This window comes from Carassius auratus, chromosome 30 (genome assembly GCF_003368295.1).
Source record: "Carassius auratus strain Wakin chromosome 30, ASM336829v1, whole genome shotgun sequence".
Lineage (NCBI taxonomy): Eukaryota > Metazoa > Chordata > Actinopteri > Cypriniformes > Cyprinidae > Carassius > Carassius auratus.
In genome coordinates, this window is record NC_039272.1 from 8646736 (window position 1) to 8668543 (window position 21808).

Here is a 21808-nt window from a genome sequence, read left to right on the forward strand (position 1 = left end):
CAAAAACACACAAACACAAGGATCTTATGAGAATTAATACATTTATTTAAATTCAAACAGATGGAGGAAAAAATAATTGATTGCTCATTGGTTTACAAACAACTGTGATTTGTGATTTATAGTCATTAATCCAAAAATAATGTTGCACATATAGAAAAAAACATCACTTATAAACCTTAGTCAGGGTAGCACCATATTTAATTTCTGAAAGGAGTGAAAACAAGGCTATGAGGGAAAGTACAGCGTGTTCATTGATTGAACTGTTGTTTAACAGTCATTTTTTTCAGCTGACAAATAAATAAAATAAAAAACGGTAGACAAAATCTCCATAAATGTATTTTTTATTTAATGTCTTTGAGAGTGTATGCTGTTGTAAAGACTGTTCACAGCATCATTTTCATCTGAAGAAAATTAAATTTGGCATCTACCCTAGGTAAGGTCTATACAGATGTTCAAAAGTTGTGAAAACACAAAGTGTTAGCCAAGATTCATTTAAGTATTAGTAAGCAAGTTCTGTATGCTTTCTAAATAAAAGCAACTGTATGTACATGAAAAGTATAAAAATGTGCAAAATCAGATACGTTAATATGCCTTAACAGGTATAGAGATTTAAAAAGATCAGAATTGTCACTTCATAAAGGTGATAACTTGTCTCCAGTGGTCAAACCCTAAAACATTCTCTTCAAATATCACATTCTACAACCTCAATTTCACTATACCTAATTTCTATTTTCTGTACCCCACTGTATCCTCATATAATTTGCTGGTATTTGTGAATAAACTCAAACTCAAACTCAACATTACACAGGCAGATTAGTGATCGTTTATAAACTGGGGCACTGACAAAATTAGCATTGCTTATTTGGCCTCCAGTGTGCTCTCTACTTGTGTCAACACCCCCTCCAAAAAAACAAAAGTGGAAGCTTCTGGACATTATTACATAACAATAATTTCCTGGTTGTCATGGAGATTGGGGGGGGGGACTCCCCCTGAATATCTCACCATGTTAGAAGCCCCTCCTGATTCTTGCTCCGTAACACTTCCCCTCTACCTGCTTCAAAAAAGCATTACATAATTTTTCTGACCAAATATGCCACCCTGATGCGCACACATACAGTTATTCATGTTTTTACGGTTTGTCTATTTTTTCCCTGCTTCTTCACAATCTCTTTCCTGTCTCTTTCTTTCGTTCTCTCTATCTCTCTCTCAGCAGCCAAGACCAAGTCAGCTCTTTATACCCGTCACCATAACAACCACAAATGTTCTGACAGATTTGCTGCCACTGCACTGAGAGGTGTAGCGCACACAAGAAAGAAATAAAGAGAGAGGGAAAAGAAGGTAAAGCAGCACCATCCACCCACAACATTCACACAATAATGTACATTCTGTTCCTCGATCCAACTCTCTTCGCCTTATTTGCTCTTTTTTCCTCATCTGATATGCAGCACTATAAATCCTCAGCCATTTTAAATACTCCAATCATGACATTCGTGGTCGGAATGGGCATTTGGGTAGAAGACTGATGTCATTTCATTGTATCTTCATTTAATTAGCAACTACACTATGCGATTCTCCTGGTATAAACGTGTCTATATTCTATGCAAGATTATTTTGTTTTTCTACACTAAGTTGTGTTAGTGTTTAGAACTAAACATTCATTTACTACCATTATTTTAGTCCAAACCAAATTGGCCAAACGTTTGGCGGTTAACCACCATAGCTTCCAGCTTAGTTAGCAGATGTGTGATATTTTAAGTTCTGAAATCTTCCGTTTCGCTGGATACTCTGCCCTGCTATGTCCACACCTCCGTAGGAACCATTCCTTCTTTGCTTTTAAGAGGTGGGAGAAGGTACTCCTCGCACAGGAAGTGCAGTGGGAAATGGACCAGGATGCCCTGGATTGCCTTTAATTCTTCTTTGGCTTTCTCCGGGTCAGTAAGACTGAGGTTTTGAGCATTCACTTGTTCCTGCAGCTCACGCAAGTTGCGGATGGAGTCCAGTGGAAGACATCGGAAAACCTGCACAGTGAAGAAAAGATACTGCAGTACAATCACTGGCCTCATATTACAATCCAACGTTTTAAAGCAAAAACGTTTAGGATATTCATAACTATTACATGCACCCACTGGGATTAGAGTTGCGAATGTAAATATATGGGTAATGATAGCACAGAAGTGTATGGGAGTGGCGCTATTGTCTGAAGGCTTTACTGCAGGACTACTGCACAACCTGCAAATTACAGTAATTGCAGGTTTCGCCATAGTTTAGTCCCACATTGAGTGTTTTTGTATCAGTTCAAATCATTTAGTGACTTTAAATGAAAACCTTTACTTAAAGCCACAGAGTACATAAATGGCACGATGGGAGTGTGGAGAAAATCCAGAACACATGCTCTGTCCCTCACCTTCTCATAGATGATGGCATTTGTTTGGGCAATTTTGTTCCAAACATCGTTGAAGAAATGATCACAGACTGGATCATCAATGTTCAGACTGGGGTCAGATTTTGCTCCGAGAAGTACTCTATAAAAAGAAGTAAAGAATACAATTTTAATTTATACAGGTACAGTTTAGTAACAAAGTATTTAGCGAAGTGGTTCAGGCCATTTAACTCTTTATTGCCCAAGACTATATTAAAGGGATAGTTCATAAAAAAATGAAAATTCTGTCATTAATTATTCACCTTCATGTCTTTCAAAAGAAAGTTTTTGGATTTCAAAAAAAAGAAAGAAAAAAAGATTGTGTTCCTAAGACACTAGGGTGAGTAATTAATTACATAATTTTAATTTTTGGGGAAACCATCTCTTGAAAAGTATTTTCAGGCTTTTCACAAATTAACTTTTCAAAAGTAAAACTGTTACAATGTTGCATTTTCTAAGTGGTTTGGTTCAGTTTCACAATGCAACACTTAAACAGACCAAAGCATGTTGACGGATATCACATGTGAGCAATGTCCCCTCCCTCACTGTCAAACTGTTATGAGCAGTTTAGTTCTGGGATTTAGCTTAGTACAATATTTGTGCATTTCAGGATGACAGGACAACAGCTCTTCTAAAACAGCACTGCTGCACAATATCTGTCACCATTATCTATTTCAAACTTTAATCATATCATATAGAGAATTAATTTAATAACACTTCATACATCAGGAGGCAGAAACCATAAAAAAATACCAAAAACTCACTTAAACTGATACAGGCACCCTTGGGGTGCCCTTTCTGTAGAAAGTCTCATAAAGCAGAAAAAGTGAGCTGTGAAAACTATTACATGAGGAGATTAGTGTGGAATAATTCAATCAAATCACAGGACCCAGAGACGGACACATTCACGAGATCACTTGAGGTCACATCCCAAGGCCAGCAGTGAAAGGTGCTGCAGACACACACATCATTAGAAGCATCTCACTGTTTCCCTTGGCAACCAAGAGATGTTCTGGAAGCTGACAGTATGGAACGCAGCGTGCCAATACAAATTGCTCTGCTCACACACGAGCACACCTCCCTTTTTCACTCACACACTCCTACACAGACAGCGGAGATGTTGGACTAAATGGGAAGCTGAGGTGCTTGTGCACTGCACAAACACAAATCTATCATAGCTCCAGCTACAGAACCACTCTCACGTTATACAGCTATGTTAAAGGCATTTGGTGGAGAGAAATGCAAAAAGAGCTAAAGTGATTGGCTCTTGACTATTAATGATATGGTTCATCTCTCTGGCACTCTTGTCCAATCAACTGTGACTGCACAAAAAGTAGCATTTCTTAAATCAAATGCTTTAAGTTCTCACAAAAGCCTCACTTCATACGGATTCACATAAATAAATTGTGAGTTTTTGATTCGTCTTGAATGATTCATCTCATAAGAGTCATTTGTTGTGCTATATTTCCTACCATTCGAAAGTTTGGGGTCAATGGGAGTTTTTTTTTTAAATACCTTTCAATTAGCAAGAACACATTAAAATTATCAAAAGAAACAGTAAAACCGAAACTGATAATGTTACGAAAGAGCTGATTTTAAATACTGTTCTTTTGACTTTGTATGTATGAAAGTTCTATTTAACAAAAGTATCCTGAAAAAAAAAGAAAAGAAAAAAAACATCATGGTTTCCACAAAAATATTGAGTATAACAATTGGTTGCACTATTTGTTCCTGCATGCAGTTTGGACAGCTCAACAGAATGCTTTTATTTTTGGTACACAGCTTTGTTATCTCATCACATTGGATTCAGACTGAAACTCGTGCCGTGGCGCTGTAGAGTCAGTGCTGGAAATGCAGTAAGATCAAGCTTTCTGAGCCTCCATGCAATGCATGTCTATATACATTTACATTCACTATTCAAATGTTCAAAACATTCCCTCATATTTTCAGGTTTTCAATGAACATAAAAATCCTGATGTGAGTTTCCTAAGTGTGTTTATTTAACACTTTTTTAGGCTGTGGCTATGACTCTTTTTTTTTTCTTCCTTCACAGAAAGCTTGACAACTCTGAATACATCTCTGTAGTCAGTATTTTTATTGTCATTCCAGCTCTATATAGTTAGTATACAGTGAAACAAGACAGTGTTTCTCCAGGACCAAGGTGCTACATAGACAAAAAACACAGGACTGCAAAGAACTAAACTGGACATAATAAAATTATATTCAATAGGCTAAGTAAAGGTTAAATAAGAACTAAGAAGACTATAAAAAAAACCTTAAAAATTATGATTTAAGAACTGTAAACGTTTAACACAGACTACACAGGACTACATAAAGTGCATGTGTGCATACTGAGAGAACAATGCAGACAGCAAAAGTGTGCAAAATTGTTTGTGCGGAGGTAGATAATAGATTAGGATGTGTGTGAGAGTGGTTCAGATCAGTCCAGTGTGTGAATGTAGCTGCCTTGGACACAAGCACAGCATACACACCTGAAGCACTCCTTTCGTAAGGCGAGTGCTAGGGGTCCAGCCTGGTACTCCTCTCCGTTCATGATTGAGGGAACTCTTTCTTCATCCTCCACCAGCACTGCCAGCTCACTGTCACGACTACCCAGCATGCTCCTGTCATTGATATTAGCTGACCCTGAAGAACATTACGAATCTGCTTAATATATATATATATATATTTTTTTTTTTTAATTTGCAATAGAAATCTTGACTTTGGATCAATTTAATGCAGCCTTGCTAAAGATGTTGATATATTTGGACAAATCTTTTGATTGGTAATGTACATAAAAAGGAAAAAACGGCTCTGAAAGTTAGTTTCCTGGGTCACAGACACAGTAAATTGTGTCTTACTGTATTAATGTGAAGGCAAATATCACACCTATGATGTAGCAACGGTCGTCAGCGATGAGGGCTTTGCTGTGGACGTAGATGAGCTCTGTTACAGGGGACTGGCCGAGCTCAGAGTGTGTGCGCAGACCACACAGAGAAATATACTGTGTCCATTCGTCCTGCACTGATGGGGAGATGAGACACTCATGAACACAATAAATGACACACCATCTGTGTGACTGATCAATGGGTAGAATGTTATAATGCATGGCTGAAAAAACAACAACACATAAACTAAATAATTTTTTATAAGACGTGAGAAGTGAAAGTGGCAGATGAAGAAGGAAACAGGATCCAAACAAATATACCAGAGTGGCAGAATTACAGACAGCTAAATACGTTTCTGTCAGATACTTACTTTGCTTCTTTAATCTTGAGAGAATGGAGTGTTCTCCTCGATTAATCGTTCTACACAGAAAAAGTTCTGTTAGCAAAACATGAACAAGTGTTGTGAGAGTGTGTGTATTAATGTGGATGTTTGAATGGGCTGGTGTGTGTGTGTGTGTGTGTGTACCTGTAGGTGAAGTGCAGTATAGCCTGAATGGCATTTCCTCCTCCCTGGCTGATGTCACCCTCAAAGCCGGGCAGCAGAGGAATTACAACAAACACCCTGTACTTCTTCCTCTCACTATAAAAATTCAATAAATCACACAGTTCATGCTAAAAAACACAGACACTGCAGAGTACATTGTACTTCACTAAACTTTTATCATTTTTAAAGAGGTTGGTAACAAACCTGTGAGCCCGTAGGATCCGTTTGACAATAGTGTCTCCAATGGCATTCTTCTGATCTGAGCAGCTGATGAAGAACTGGTTCTGAATAAGAGGAGACAGAGAAACTTGGGTTTATGGAATTTGTCTCATTTGTTTGTGAACTATAAAACAGGCCGCTGCAAGATCTAGTTTAATAGTCTTGTCCATTATTCACAGGTGTACTAGTAGATTTACTGCACTGGGTTTTCTCTAGCCAAAGATAGAGAGCTTTATTTTATATGATTAAAATTCATGTTATTTCGATTAATTATTTATGTATTCTGATTAATGATTTCATATATATACACACACAGTACAGACCAAAAGTTTGGACACACCTCCTCATTCAAAGAGTTTTCTTTATTTTCATGACTATGTAAATTGTAGAGTCACACTGAAGGCATCAAGGGCTATTTGACCAAGAAGGAGAGTGATGGGGTGCTGTGCCAGATGACCTGGCCTCCACAGTCACTGGACCTGAACCCAATCGAGATGGTTTAGGGGTGAGCTGGACCACAGACAGAAGGCAAAAGGGCCAACAAGTGCTAAGCATCTCACGGGGAACTCCTTCTTTCAGGTGACTACCTCTTGAAGCTCATCAAGAGAATGCCAAGAGTGTGCAAAGCAGTAATCAAAGCAAAAGGTGGCTACTTTGAAAAACCTAGAATATAACATATTTTCAGTTGTTTCACACTTTTTTGTTATGTATATAATTCCATATATAATTCCACATGTGTTAATTCATAGTTTTGATAACTTCAGTGTGAATCTACAATTTTCATATATATATAATAAATGCAAAGGTTTTCTTATTCAGTGTTACCATTAACTGTTATAATTTCTGTAGGGACAAACATTTCCTCTGGCTGTAGTATAAGCTTATCTGTTCCATTCTTCTTAGTTTAGCTTACTCGCATTAGGACCCTGTTTCTAAGCAAGAGGCAAGAGCAGAGGACTATTGTGTGTTGCCAGCTGAATGCAGTAGAATCACATGATCCTAGTGGGAGAGAACACTGCAAACAACTCCACAACACTGAGACTTTGTGTGAGAACAGAGCACAGTGTCTGTTCAGCTGTGTGTGTATGTGTGTGTGTGTGTGTGTGTGTGTGTGTGTGTAAAGTCTTATGAGTCAGAGGCAAATGCTTTTGGTAAGGTCATAGAGTGAGTGTTACCTCTAGATAAATGTAATGCTCGCTGTTCTCAATAACATGTATATAGGCATTGAGGATCGAATGTTCACATGTGCCAGCAGACCAGTGATCCACAGAACGAAGAACCTTGGAGAAAAAGAGAAGAGAAGAAAAATTCAATAGAAATGACAACAGAAAAGAAAAGAAATTAAATGAGTGGCAACAAAGAAAAGAAAAGTAAATTGCATGAACACATACCTGTACAGAGGCTTTTGAGGCACCAGGGATGGTGAATGGCAGCTTATCTGCAGTGCAGTGGGATTTCGGCAGTAGGTACGGGTAGAAGTCACCCTTGTACTTGTTCTTAAAGATCTTAAAAGACAAATAAGAATACAAGAAAAAAGATTCTGAAATGTCTGATTGTAAGAACAATAACAAACATTAAAAATAGCCATTTGAGTTCTGACCTTAGTGAAGTTCCATCGCTGGATGAAGTGTCGTGCGAGATCTCTTGCTGCCTTCCCATGATGCACAGCACCCAGGTCTCGCCAGGGGATGCGTGGCACCTGAGTTCTGTCAACATTGTCTGTGGAGGAAAAAAACAGAAGCTACACTACTAGCTGAACTCACATTTATTCCCTCATCCTTGTTCTTTTTTGTTCAAAATGCACTTCTATTGAGCAGGCCCCAAACAGAAACATCTAATATATTAATAATGATGAAAATAATTTACATTTCCATTCAATTATACTTTACTATAAAGAATTGATATTAATGGGTGATTTTTACTTAAATTGGTGCATCCAGTATCTGACGGTTTTAAAGTGTTTTGGAACACAATCTTTTTAACTGGTAGATTCACCTACAAGACTGAACTTGAAATTTACAGAGAAATCCACATTATTAGATCTTGTTTTCACAAATGCCTCTCATAAATATTCTCTAGCTTCTGTATCTGCAAATGATATTAGTGATCATTGTGTTGTTGCGGTAGCTAGAGATATACAATTATCCAAGCAGAAACCACGAATTATCACCAAGCGCTGTATGAAACACTTTAATATACAAGTTTTTTTTATACGACCTCGCTCAATTTAACTGGGACAACATTACATTAATCCCAGATATTGAAAGTGCTTAGTAATATTTTTACGACAGTTTTATTCTGATTATTAACAAATATGCATAATATGGTATAATCCGTGGTTCTCAACTGCATTGTCTGACCTTATTCATCAGTGGGATGCTGCATGGGCTAAGGCCAGACAAACCAACTTAAATCCCGATTGGTTGTATTTGAAACAGTATTTTAAATCAAATTCAAATTTTCTTTTTAGATAGTTCTGTTGTTCTCCGAACTCTGCAAGGGAAACTGATAGCATTAGTGTCAGAGTATAAGAATCTGGGCATCATAATTGATGACAAAATACATTTTAATTCACATATTAATTATTTGAGACAAAATTTAAAGAAGCAGCTAGGATTTTATTTTAGAAATAAGTCTTGCTTTTCTTTTAACGCAAGGAAGAAGCTTGTGTCTGGAACATTTTTTTTTACTGATTCTTGACTACGGGGATGCAGTATATCAGCATGCCTCTTCTTATCTTATACCTACCTGGAAGCTGTGTAACACGGTGCCTTAAGATTTATGTACTGGTACTTATTCCTTAAAGCAATTATGTTTTTTTTGCCATCCTATCTCTATTGTTTTGTTTTCAAAAAGTAGTTGGTAACTATTCATTGCGTTCCCAGTCTTATTATAATCTTCATGTACCTTCAGCTCGAACTAATCTAGGTAAAACTGCTTTTGAATATGCTGCACCATCAGACTGGAACTCTCTTCAAATGAAAATGCGGCTAAAGCAGTTGGTGTCTTTTAGTAATTTTAAAACACTTTTGCATGCAGTGGAAAAAGATTTAATGATTTGCAAATGCTTCTAGTGCTGTATTTTATTGATATCTATTGTTGTGACATGTTGTTTGTCATGTGTATTTATATAACTGGGCCACCTATCTTGGCCAGGACACTCCTATAAACTATATTTTTAATCTCAGTGATGTTCTCTCCAGGTTAAATAAAGGCAAAACAGCAAATCAGCATCTTAGAATGATTTCTGAAAGATCACGTGACACTGAAAACTAGAGTAATGTGCTTGGACTAAAAATCGTTTTTTTTTAATTGTTATAATATTTCACAATTGTACTGTTTTACTGAATATTTTATTAAATTAATGCACCAAAATAAAAAATAAAGAAATTGAACAGTAGTGAAAACACTGCAATATATGGTTTATATGAAGTATAATTCAATTAATAATAATACAGAAATGATCTAATGTACAAAGAGACCTTTTTTTTAAAGACAAGAAAATTAAGAAATTCATTGCATTAATCATAACAAGACAGCTAGCAAGCCATGGTCAGTTTTTTTTATTTAGCTTTATGGACTTAGAAGGAACATATCCCATATTTAATATTAGGGGTGCTCCGATCACGATCGGCCGATCGTTAATGCGCATCTCGTCAGTAAAGCCGGTTTTCTAATCAGCGGTTAATTCCATCAGGTGCGTGATTTCACATAGAGCAGCTGTTACTACACAGAGCCGTTGTTAACTGAGAAGATGGGCCAATAAACGCTGAAAATTAACGTGATTTGCGCATCTTCTCAGTTAACAACGGCTCTGTGTAGTAACAGCTGCTCTATGTGAAATCACGCACCTGATGGAATTAACCGCTGATTAGAAAACCTGCTTTACTGAGGAGATACGCATAACGATCGGCCGATCGTGATCGGAGCACCTCTATTTAATATATATAACTAAATAACCAAATTAGGTTGTAGTTCAAAAATACTGTTATCAAAAAAAATATTTTTAAAATGTAAGTAATGTAAATCTGCATTGGACTGTGTACCTTGAAAGGGCTGGTTCAGCTGTGACCAGTCTCTCTTGATAAAGTTGCTGTAATCTTTTCCCAACCACAAGAGGGCATTGCAGCTCAGATCCACTTCATCCTCACACTCTAACACAGGTTCTGCCAGAGGAACTGCCGAGCCATCCACAGCATCAGACTAACAAATCAAACACAAAAGACAAAGAGTAAGAGATAGACACATCAATTAGGCATGCTATCAAATCTACTGGATATAACTGTACCTCTCGGGCTGCCTCTGCATTACTGCCTGTTTTTGGGGCTTCCAAATCACTCAGCCTATAGTCGCTGTCATCCCACCTCCCGAACGCAAGATCCAACCCACCCACAAAGGCCACTGATTGGTCGATGGCAACCATTTTCTCATGATGGGCCCAGAAGACCACAACTGAAGCAACATGATCAGGGTGACGCATCACCTAGGGCAAAAGAAGTACATTTATAATATTTTAAGATGAATGACAAAAGTGGGAAGGATGAGAGGACAAACAGCAGTAAGAACAGATATGTGTGTGTGTGTGTGTGTGTAGTACAACAAACCTTAATATTGGGGTGCAGGTTCATCAGTGTTCTCTTGCTGTAGCCACTGCTGATATTCAGTGCCATTTCCACCTCCTTATACAATAACACACACACCTTCACGCCCTGCTCCTAAACATCACACACACACACACACACAGGGTCTTGTTAAAGTTCTATCTTTAGTTATTTATGTAGATTAATGTAATGTTAAAGGGTCTTCCTCATACTGCTTTGCGTCTGAGAATCTTGTCCAAGCGCCAGTACGTTCCTGTAGCTGGACGTTTAAGGAAAACCTCTGGACTGAGCCTACAGAGGGAAAAACCCAAATATCTTCACAAAACTTTCACTCACACTTATATTTTCGACTCATTAAATATATGACACCACACTAAACAATGGCAACAAATATTGTACTAATAAACTAAATCTCTGATATTCCCAGCATCCGACTGTGTCTACTTAGGTAGTACAAAAGTTCAAGGAACAGTTACAGATTAAAAAAAAATAATTATTATTATTTTTTCATGCATTACTTTGATCAAATATACTGGAACAAACAATACTAATATTGTGAAATTGTATTACAATTTAACCATTTTACTCCAGTCTTTAGTGTGACTTGATCTTTAAAGAAATCATTCTAATATTCTTATTTGGTGCTCAAGCAACTTTTCCTATTATTATCAATGTTAAAACATTTGTGCTGCTTAATATTTTTGTGGAAATCCTGATACATCCTCTTTTTTGGGGGGGAATTTTGGGATGCTAACACCAACAGTGTGTGCGTCTGTGTGGAGGACAGTACACTTACCACCAATCAGTGATGAAGATCTCCTCCTTGGCCTGTTCCAGGGCATCAGCCACGTCTGAGAAATAGCCACTCCCATTAACATACCTGTCGATCAAAAGTCATTTCCTCAACACCCACTCCATTACACAAACTACTCGATCCATCTTCCTTGATCGAAAGTTCATCCAAGGACATATTATATAAACACACACCACTTAGTGAGAGTGTCCGGTCTGGGTGGGGCGAAGCCTTCAAAGCGATGCTTCTGGAAGAATTCACAGCGCTCCGAGAGACTCCGAATCTCATGACTCCACCACTGGGCCTGCCTGTAGCTACTGCACTTAATCACCAGCTTCCTACAAAACACACACATACCAGCTGTGGCTGCACACGTCTCTGGAAAACGCTCTGTCAGACTGGTGCAAGTAGTAGGAAGACTTCCTTTTATTGGTTTTCAAGGCTCAGACATTTTTTACCTGCTGTTGTTCTGGATGCAGACGCCATGCTTGGTATCAGTGTAAACACTTCCAACCAACACCTTCAGCTCGGGGTCAAACAGCAGCACAAACGACACAACGCCAGGGTCTCTGCTCATACACAGCAGAAAACAGAAAGTCTATTATAAAAACGAGTCACTAGAATGTTACATGAAATATTTAGCAACATTAAACATGAGTATGGTAGTAAACAATAGAAGCTTGAGGCTACTTTGAGCAGAATCCAGCAACATTTTACACCAAAATAAAAAACAGATGATTTTGTCAGGTTCACATTGATAATACACTACCATTTAAAAGTATTATATATATATATAAAATCCCATGTACTCTGGTTTCCAAAAAAATATTAAGCATTTTTTCAATTAACTATTTTTACGTAGATAAGAAAAAAAAATTTCTTGAGCACAAAATCAGCATATTAGAATGTTTTCTGAAATTTCATGTGATACTGAAGACTTGTAGCCTGGGTGGCAGCCCGAACCCCGCCCACAACATTTTTTGGTCGGGAATTTCATTCTGCCTAGAATATGAGTATGACGAAGTCAGGCTAGAAGACTTGATTTTAGTACCTACAATTGTTTTTAACTTTACCAACACTGGAATAAATGACATTTTAAAAGTACATAGAAAGTACAATTTTATTGTTTTTTACTGTATTTTTAATCAATAATTGAAGCCTTGGTGAACATAAGTGACTTCTGTCAAATAGATAAAAAAAAATAATCTCAAGCTTTTGGTGTAAAAAAGTGGAATAGAATTAAAGAAAAAGAAAGAAGTTTATTTATGTTATAAGAAGGTTATAGAAGGACAGTAATACATGAGAGTTATATTATCTATGTTAAACATGATGAGAAGGTCCACACCCAGATAAGGCCTCTCATACAGCCACTGAGACAACACCTCTGCTTTTTCTTCATGAAGAAACATTATATATAATCAAGCAGGACTGGCATGTCCATCAATAAACACTGGGAAGAGTCTCAGGTCGGGCCAGGACAATTCTAGAATACTTTATGAACAGCTGCCTTTGGTTTCTTTTTGTCAAATAATACGCAAATAACTCACTTAAGCTTACATATTTACCCTCAGGGCTTTTTACTAGCACACAATGAAGGGCTGGGCAAAGTTTCACCAATGTTTTCAAGGAAATCGTTCTGTTTTCTAGAACTTGTCGGCCTGTTTGGCTCACACACCATGCATGGTTACAGCAACTTATTTTAACTGGATCAAGCTGTAAAAGGAAGGAGAAACATGATGACTCATGTCATTTCCTGAAATATTTTAAAATGCTGTTAAAACACTGACATAGGCATTTAGGGTGTGCAACTGAGGGGTTGAATGTGACACTCCTGACCTGTGCAAACTTATTTTAAATTGTATTAAAGAAACTTCCATCTGCAATTGATGCAAGTCCTCTAAACACCTAGCATCTGTTCTGATGGATGACACAACACTGATGACCTCTATACTGACATAGTAAGGGGGAACTTGTTTTACTGGCTTCTAGTCCAAGCATGAACTCCTGCATTATCTCCAACTACATCTGTAACCTTTGAATGACCTTCTGTGATTCTAATGCTGGAAGTAAGCTGGCTTTCCAGGTCCAATACCCTCAATACACTTTTTTCTTTTGCATACATTTTTGGCCATATGACAGAGATCTGATATTCTATTTGTTGTTTTTTTTGTTTTGCATAAAACTGAAGAATATTCGGTAGATTCTATACTGTATTCTTAAATGCTCTGATATTAACTTTTGCATGGATTTTATTGAAAAGAGCTTAGGCTCATGTAACCAGAAGTTTTAAGATATATGAATATGCTTTTAATTTTTTCTTGCCTCATGGGTTTACATTATTTTAACAAGCAAAGCAATTCAACATTAATTTCTGGTTGTGTCTGTGAAACATAGCGGTACCATCCTAGTAGTTTTTTGCATGACCGTATTTTTCCAAAAAGAGGACAGTGGGTGTGGGAGGGGCGGGGCGGGGGGCTGGGGTTTGGTTGGTTGGTTGTTAAAGTAGTGCAATGACCATATCCTAAATATCAAAATAGAAAATGTTATTTCCACACCTAAAATACATATTTTACAGTCACTGTTATGCATACTGATCATAAACACAGCTAAAAAGCTTCCTACCAGCGCCCCTCCTTCACAAAACTTAACATCTAGCACAGTTTTTATCACAGGCAGAATGTAAAAATGTTTCCATACAAGCATCTTAGTCAAATATCAATAAAAACCATTCCAAACCTTTAACCCATGGGGAAAATCAACTCATTAACAGTTTACAAGTAACCATAGGGAGAAAAAAACCCTGCATTCAACACGAGCTGCAGGAGTCAGATTTGACTGATCACGGGTTGAGGAGAGAGAGATGGCTGACACAAAAGAGATTTAAATAATCTGGGTGTTGATAGCGGTTCCCTGGAGTAAGAATGTTTGCAGGAAGCGGGCGAAATTGGACACAAAAATCACGGGAACGGGCAGTAATGGTCAGAAATTCAGTGGGAGCGGGATTAAGAAATCAGTCCTCCTAAGCTCCAATACAAAAACGCACTGGCGACTGTAGAAAAGCAAAAGCCGAATTCCCGATATTTTGGGTAATTCAGAATTTTTTTTAGGTCAAAAAGAGGACATGTCTGGGAAAAAGAGGACATATGGTCAATCTAACGTCATGGCTACGTACAACACAAAGTACCTAATGCACGAAACAATTAACGTAACGCATAAATATGCATAACTAATGTAAATTAAGATAGCACAAATTGTTGACCAGAGGCAATAATGTGGATTTTTTTTCCAGGAAACTTCTTGCAAAAAAAATTATTTCAGGCACTTTCAAGGACCCGCATAAATCTATGTTTATTTTCCAGAACTTTCCAGGGCCTTGAAAATAATTTAGAAGATTCAAAAACTTTCAAGGATTTCAAAGACCAATGGGAACCCTGTTTTTATTTTCTAAGGGTAAAATTAGAGGTTTGTTGCTTGACAAAGGATGGTGCCAAAAACTAGGACTCAAGCTGATGGACAATGAATTAGAAACAGCTGCTAAATAAAAATAAAAAAACAGAAAGAAAGAAACAGCAAAAAAAAAAGTGGCTGATGTGTGTTCTCATACGTTCACAGCTCTGAAAGACACGTTGTAACATGAAGCAACAGAAAAGAACAGAGAGCAGTGTGAAGTAACAGATAACAGTAAACACACATGTGGGTGTGTTTATGTTGTGGTGAAACCTACCTGGACATGTACAGAAGGAACGAATCCTTCACCACAAGCCAACGGCGAGACCAGCGGAAGCAGAACTGATGGTGACCGATGCAGTTGAACCCCTGGATACGGTGACCCCCGGACCGTTTCAGAATATAACCTTCACTGTGGAAAAACAAAAACAAACAATGACTCAAAAATGTAATAATACTAAAAATGTAAGAGAAGAAACACACACAATCTGTACTCACAGGCCTTTGGGTCCAAGGTCTCTGATGAAGGACAGTGGACTGATTGTCAGGAAGTCCAACTGAGAGCACAGTACACACTTTAATAAACAAGCATAAAACCACAATCCTCTGCAATTTTGTACAATATTTGTACATTTGTTCAAACTGGATACACTTTGAGGAGAAAGCGGCTTCCAGAATTCAGCAAAATATGACAAAACACATTTAGTCAGTAATAATTTTAAGCCGGTTATGTAATCAGCGGTAAATTCCATCAGGTGCGTGATTTCACACAGAGCAGCTGTTACTACACGCATTAATCATCGGCCGATATATATTGTGCACCCCTTTATCCTGTTATTACTCCCATTATACTGTAAACCCAACATTGAAGCACTGATAGTCATTAGCAAACAAAGTATAAAAATTTAAAACATATTTTTATTATTATTCCGTAGAACCAATATAGAACGATGGATAACCATCAATATACAGTTTAAGTAGACAAGTATACAAAAAGTATATTAATATCAGTTAAAAACATATAATAGTAATTACACTTATATACTTATAAATGATGTGCATTGTAATTATATGTATATACGCATGTGCACGTAAGCTTCTCACCATCCCCTGATAGTTCTTGTAGAACGTGTTTTCTAGCAAGTTGTTTAAATATTCCTCCAGATATTTCTGAAAAACACACAAAACACAATACATACAATAATGTGGGTGTACAACTTTTAGAGGGAGATGGGCTTTGCATTATTATGCATCTACCGGTTTGCCAGACGTTCTCCTGTTTCTATTGCTTCCATGTAAAGTTGGCATTTCCTCTGTCAAACTTGCCAGCTGTTGTCTCTGAATGGCAAATCTAAATCAAATCACAAGAACAATGGAAGGAAAACACCAGGTCAAAAGTCCTGCCCAACAAATGAAGTGTAGTGAATTTGCATGGGCCTTTGTATGCAAGCTTACCTTCCAGGGGCAAGAACTGCAGTATCACTTTGTGTTTGTAAAGGTCTCTGTGGAGCTCCTGGAAGTGCTTGTACTTTCTTTTTACCGTCCATGTGAACTCGCCATGTGTCAGACGGACCGTGTAGAGAGTGCACACACGTACCTGCAAACAGGATTTTTACACTGTTAAGTATAACACAGCAACACATTATTAAGTACAAACCCATGAACGCACCTTAGAGCGGGTGGTGTATCGCTCTGTGTTTTCCACTTTACAGGTGATAGGTGTGCCATGAATGAGAGGAGAGATGCAGCATTCTTTCAGGTCTGCCAGGTGATGTACCACAAAAAAGTCCCGTTCCTCTGATGGATATAATAAAAACAAATATAAGGCATAGTGATGTTATGCAATTTTTTTGTCTAATTTAATACAAAATATTTAATTTCCAGCAAAGCAGTTTAAGTGAAAATTTGAAGAGAAAATTAATCAGGAATTTCTGATTTAGTAAGAGCAGCATTCAAGCTGGATGAACTCCACAGCTGTTGGTAAAACGCCATGCTGTAGTCAAGACTATCTCATTAGAGTCGAGACAGAAACCAGAAGCGGCTCAAGACTGAGTCCACTTGCTCCTGGGTCCATAACCATATAATTATGGTCTTGGAGTCAGTCTTGAAGACCATATTTCATGGTCTTGGTTTTGTCATGGACTTAGGAGTATGCAAACTCAGTCTTGACTCAGACTGGAATGACCTGGTCTTGATTCAAGAGCTTATGTGCTTATGTGACTAGTGAACTAGTAACAGTGCAGAATCTAAATCATTTCTTATTTAGTTTACACAATAATGACTCTTTTTCAGGTTTCAATCATATTTTGAATAACAGATGTTTCTATATTTGGCCCTCTTGTTGCTGTTTTGAAAAACAGCCATGGTGACAGGCCTCAGTGTCAACAATGTTGCATCACCAGGGGTCAAAGATCACAAAAGTCATTCAGTTACACTGTTACGCTTAAGAAAACAATCCTTCTAGAAACATGTTAATGAGACAAAACAGCTGTGAAACCAGTCATTGCTCTCTATGCATTGCATTCTACATTTTTTGCAATCTTTTCACAAGGAAGTATGAGGACCCACTGTCACACTTTCAATACCTGTTCTTACAAGCATGACTGACTTGTGGATGTTGCATAAATAATCCTTTGTCCTTAGAGACAAATAAATGATTGAAAAGAAGTTAACAGTGAATTGTCAAGCAAATAACTAATGTTTTTGTTCATTATGTTCATGATGATTGTCCTTTGCAATTTAAGACCTTGCCTTACTGCTCACATTGCCATTACCAGGGTCTTGATTGTGTATATCAGAAAACATTTTCTGATATCACAAGTTTTTTCCCCATATTTATATCATATGATATCACACGAGCAGAGGGAGCAATATCAGAAGAGTGCCGTTTCTGTCCTGAATATCACAAGTTTAAAATGTGATTTATTTTATGACAGTTTAGTAAATAAGAAGTTAATATTGTTATATTTAAAAAATTATATTATATTTTTGTTCAGTTTTGCAGAGAACATATTACCTTTAAAGCCACAGCAGAATTGTTTCGCATCTCCGAGCAGCATAGCATTGTTTAGTTTCTGAATGAATCTGCGTTTTGAACTAATAGTGTGAATCAATGATTCAAAGGCCTATTCATAAAGAGAGTCATTTACTTCAGCGGTTTTAACGAATCGAATGAAAGACATTTACTGGAACATAAAGAAGGTATTTTGAAGACTGTTGGTAACAAAGCTGTTTTGGTTACCAATGACTTTCATTGTATGAGCAAAAACACTGAGATGTTTCTCGAATTATATTTTTTATGTTCCATAATTTATGTCAGGCCGTTAGCCTAAATGTTTATTTGTAATAAATTTTATGTTGAATCAAATAAAATATTTCTAAAGCTACAATTTGTAATGTCTAGTTGATATTTTCTAATTTAACAAAAATAGCTTTAAATAATCTTTTGTGGCTATTTTCACAGTAAAATTTATTTTGCGATTAATTGCGATTAATCGAAACGTAATTCATTTGATTACAAAATGTAAGCGACTGACAGCCTTAGTCTAAACTATTAAAAACAATAAAACAGATGTAAAACTGCAAAAATTTGGGCATCAAGGTGGGGACAGGCAGCAGCAAGGTATGCAAATAATCTACATGGTAATCCTAGCTATGGGGCAAGCACTGAACATCAACTTAAAATAGAAAGAAAATCTGAGCCCTATCTAATTCCAGCTCAAATCAAACACACATGAATCCACTGATCGAGGTCTTCAAGCTCACATGAAAGTTACAGGGAGAGTTTAAAATGTATGATAATAAATACGGAGTATGTGATTTGTCTCACCACTGTTGTTTTCAATAGATTTCAGTTGCTCCTTAGTTAGATCACACAGCACAGTGTCCACACATTTCTGCCACCTTTTTGCTGCATCTGTCTCAGAACCAGCCATAAGGCTACTGGACAAAGACACACCTGTGCAAACACAACAACAAACAAAAACAGCCAGGCACACAAAGTGGGGGAAAAATTAGCTATGCTTTTTTGACATAGTTTACAAAATGTGAAATGTTAGAATGATATTAGATAAAACTAGAGGCAAAAAAATCATTCTCTAGATCAGGGATCCTCAAATCTGGCCCACAAGATCCATTTTTCTGCAAAGTTTAGCTCTAACCATAATCAAACACACCCCTAGCATGCTAATCACTGTGTTTAGGATCATTACAAAATCACAGGTAGGTGAGTTTGATCAAGGTTGGAGCTAAACTCTGCAGCACATTGGCCCTCCAGGACAAGGTTTGAGAACCCTGCTCTAGATGTATAAACAGCAGAGGCTGTTCCCAACTGGAGTACAGCAGGGATCTGTGCTGAGACCACCATTCTTCTTAGTTTACACCAAATCATAACACAGCTTCTCTTATCAATGGTGAGAACATGTTATGTTCTCAGCTACCTGTCTTGATACATGCAGTTTAACTTGATTTGTGCACCTTACTATAAACAACAATGGTTTGCAAACACTTGATAAGAAAATTCTACAGGTAGCAGGAAGATGGCTATAAAGATTTGGCCTTCTAAACACAAAGTGCACATATTTCATGAAATCATTCATACAAGCTGTATCGGCAAGATAAATTCAACCATAGTTTATCTGCTTAATTTTTTGTTATTTTCTTCCAATTGGGAAGACAGTAGATCAGACATATTCGTTGGCATCCATATACTTTTTTGTATTTCTGTTTATTATTCTAATTTTTATTTGCTCCTCTTTGTTTGTTCCTTTAAACGTAAGCAGCATAGCATATTATGTGTGAAAAGATGGCTGATTAAAAAACCCATTCATTATTGTTATTACTGTAGGTGTATTTTACTTTCACAGGTGCAGGATTTGTCTGCACTGTTGTTATTATCACATAATCTGTATTCATTTAAGCATGAGTAAAAATAACTAGGACAAAAAGGCTAAATCACTTGTGGCTGTTGGACTCATTCCAGATTGTCTTTGGGCTGAATTATCTTTCTAAAGCAACTTTCTCCACAAAATAAGATAACCCATCAATCTAGCATTAAAAGACTGCACTCCAGCTGTGGTACACATGATTTGTTATCAAGTTACCTCTTCATTAGTTCAAAATATGGAAATGATTTTTGAGCTTAGAGAAAAACAAATAAAAGTGGGAAAGTTAAATAAAGTAGATAACTGGTTGATTTCAGCTGATTTGACAAACATATGTATAGTAAAATTTCACAGTATTACGGTTTTAATTATATTTTCGATCAATGAACCTATTACCTGCCCCCCCCCTTTTTTTACATAGAAGTGAAAGTACGCTATTCAAACTTAAATTGTTTTAATTTGAATACATAATAATCTTTTTGAATACAGACCAAAGGTAGGTCTCTTTTTAAAAAAATCATTGCGAAAGAACCTGACATGAGATTTAAAATAAATTGAAAGAGGCTTCGAGGCAGAGGAATTTGCCTCGATCATTTTTTTGTAATCGAGTTACTTGAGGAATCGTTTCAGCCCTACATGAAAGCATATAGATTAAAAGTTATAGACGTTTAAATTTACTGTAAAGAAAATGTACTCTACTATTTATTATATTTTATGTAAAATAAATATTTTCTAAAATGTTTTAATCCAGAATTGCTATAAATTAAAGCCATATATCTAAATAAGTTGTGTTCAAATTTTGAAGTTGATACAAAAAAAAAAGTAGGTACCTATGCAATTTGTTTAGGTGTTATACCACAAACAGCCACCGGGTGCCAATGTAACTCCATTGATTTGTTTATACATTTTGAGAAAAATAGACATTTTGACATCCAACCTTTGAATGGGACTGTGTTATAAATTCAAATATTAAACATTTGATGTTAAGGAAGTGAACAGTAGGGCAGATAGAGGGTATTAGAGGGTTTTGCACTGGCTGACTGTGCCCACTGAGGGCAGACAACCAGGCTTGCAGGATGAAACAATAGACACAGTGGAAGGGAGACAGAAGTTCAAGTTAAACTAGAAAAGAGTGGAAGAAAGAGAAGGAGATATTCAACACATAATAAACTTATAACAGATCAAACAAATCATAAAACCCTGTATGCGTAAAATGACTCTTGAGATAATGCAGCTGTTTGCATTTGATGATTTCATCATTTGCAAACTGTTTGCCTAACATGAAAACCACAGCTAAAATCACTTACTTAGAAGGAACTGCACACAGGAATCAAACAATCTTTGATTTCCTGAAAAACAATATTAGCCTGAAAACAACAGCTGGCAACCACAAGTACATTTGTACATGACAGATATGTCAAATAATTGATACTTGGAATGGAAATGTTTATGCCAGAATTGTGTATTTCTAAAAAATATGTATTAAATTCTGTTTCATTATTAGGTTAGCCTATTACCAAAGTCCTTTTAAGGTAATTATATAGTCTTATAGTCTTTCTATAGTCTATGGTATTACTAAAATAGTAAAAATCAAACTCAAATGCTTGTCCAGGTTCCCACATTTTTAAAAATGATTTTCCCCCCAGGACCTAGAATGTTGTGATAACATAACGTGATTTTGATTAGCATCTATCTAGTCTCATCTCGCCTTTTTTCCTGTCCTGTGAGCACACACCTTTCTCAGACACTTTCCCTCTTCAAAAATCTCTCCAAACCTGCTTCTACCTGGTAACCCCGGATGAGGCTTTAGTTTCACTGTTCCTCTAATCTATCAACAGTGAAGAGGATGTGGGAGATGACAGGTGGCCGTGTCTCAATACTTACTGCGCTGTCCAGCTAGTGGGCATCACGCGTTTACACACTTTATAGAGCACCAAATGCTATTTAGATATAGTATACATTCCATTCGTTTTGAGACAGTCTGCGTGTTATGCATCAGTATAAGACAATTAAC

At 36.9% G+C, this 21808-nt stretch overlaps 1 protein-coding gene across 2 annotated transcripts; it reads right to left on the reverse strand.

The window, feature by feature from the left end:
* Positions 1–1406: 1406 nt before the first annotated feature.
* Positions 1407–19048, reverse strand: LOC113049103 (phospholipase D1-like). Of its 2 annotated transcripts, XM_026211153.1 has the most exons (24): positions 18741–19048; positions 16581–16708; positions 16363–16508; positions 16169–16262; positions 16016–16081; positions 15410–15468; positions 15189–15323; positions 11923–12033; positions 11659–11802; positions 11468–11551; positions 10884–10962; positions 10675–10785; positions 10359–10553; positions 10117–10273; positions 7671–7789; positions 7462–7575; positions 7246–7350; positions 6056–6135; positions 5834–5947; positions 5678–5727; positions 5309–5443; positions 4912–5065; positions 2405–2522; positions 1407–2018 (listed from the first exon to the last, which is right to left on the reverse strand). In XM_026211153.1, the coding sequence occupies exons 1-24, from the start codon at positions 18844–18846 to the stop codon at positions 1794–1796; spliced, it is 2829 nt and encodes a 942-aa protein (XP_026066938.1). In that variant the 5' UTR covers positions 18847–19048; the 3' UTR covers positions 1407–1793. The 2 variants fall into 2 exon arrangements, with proteins under 2 accessions (XP_026066938.1, XP_026066937.1); XM_026211152.1 differs by lacking the exon at positions 18741–19048 and having other exon boundaries at positions 16367–16508.
* Positions 19049–21808: the final 2760 nt, after the last annotated feature.

Excerpts from the sequence above, each read along its gene's own strand:
- LOC113049103 (XM_026211153.1), bottom strand. The coding sequence starts at position 18,846 with ATGGCTGGTTCTGAGACAGATGCAGCAAAAAGGTGGCAGAAATGTGTG. Across the intron at positions 12,034-15,188 it reads TTCCTTCTGTACATGTCCAG|AGACCCTGGCGTTGTGTCGT; the intron begins GTAGGTTTCACC and ends GTGTATGAGCAG. Across the intron at positions 11,803-11,922 it reads TGCATCCAGAACAACAGCAG|GAAGCTGGTGATTAAGTGCA; the intron begins GTAAAAAATGTC and ends TGTGTTTTGTAG.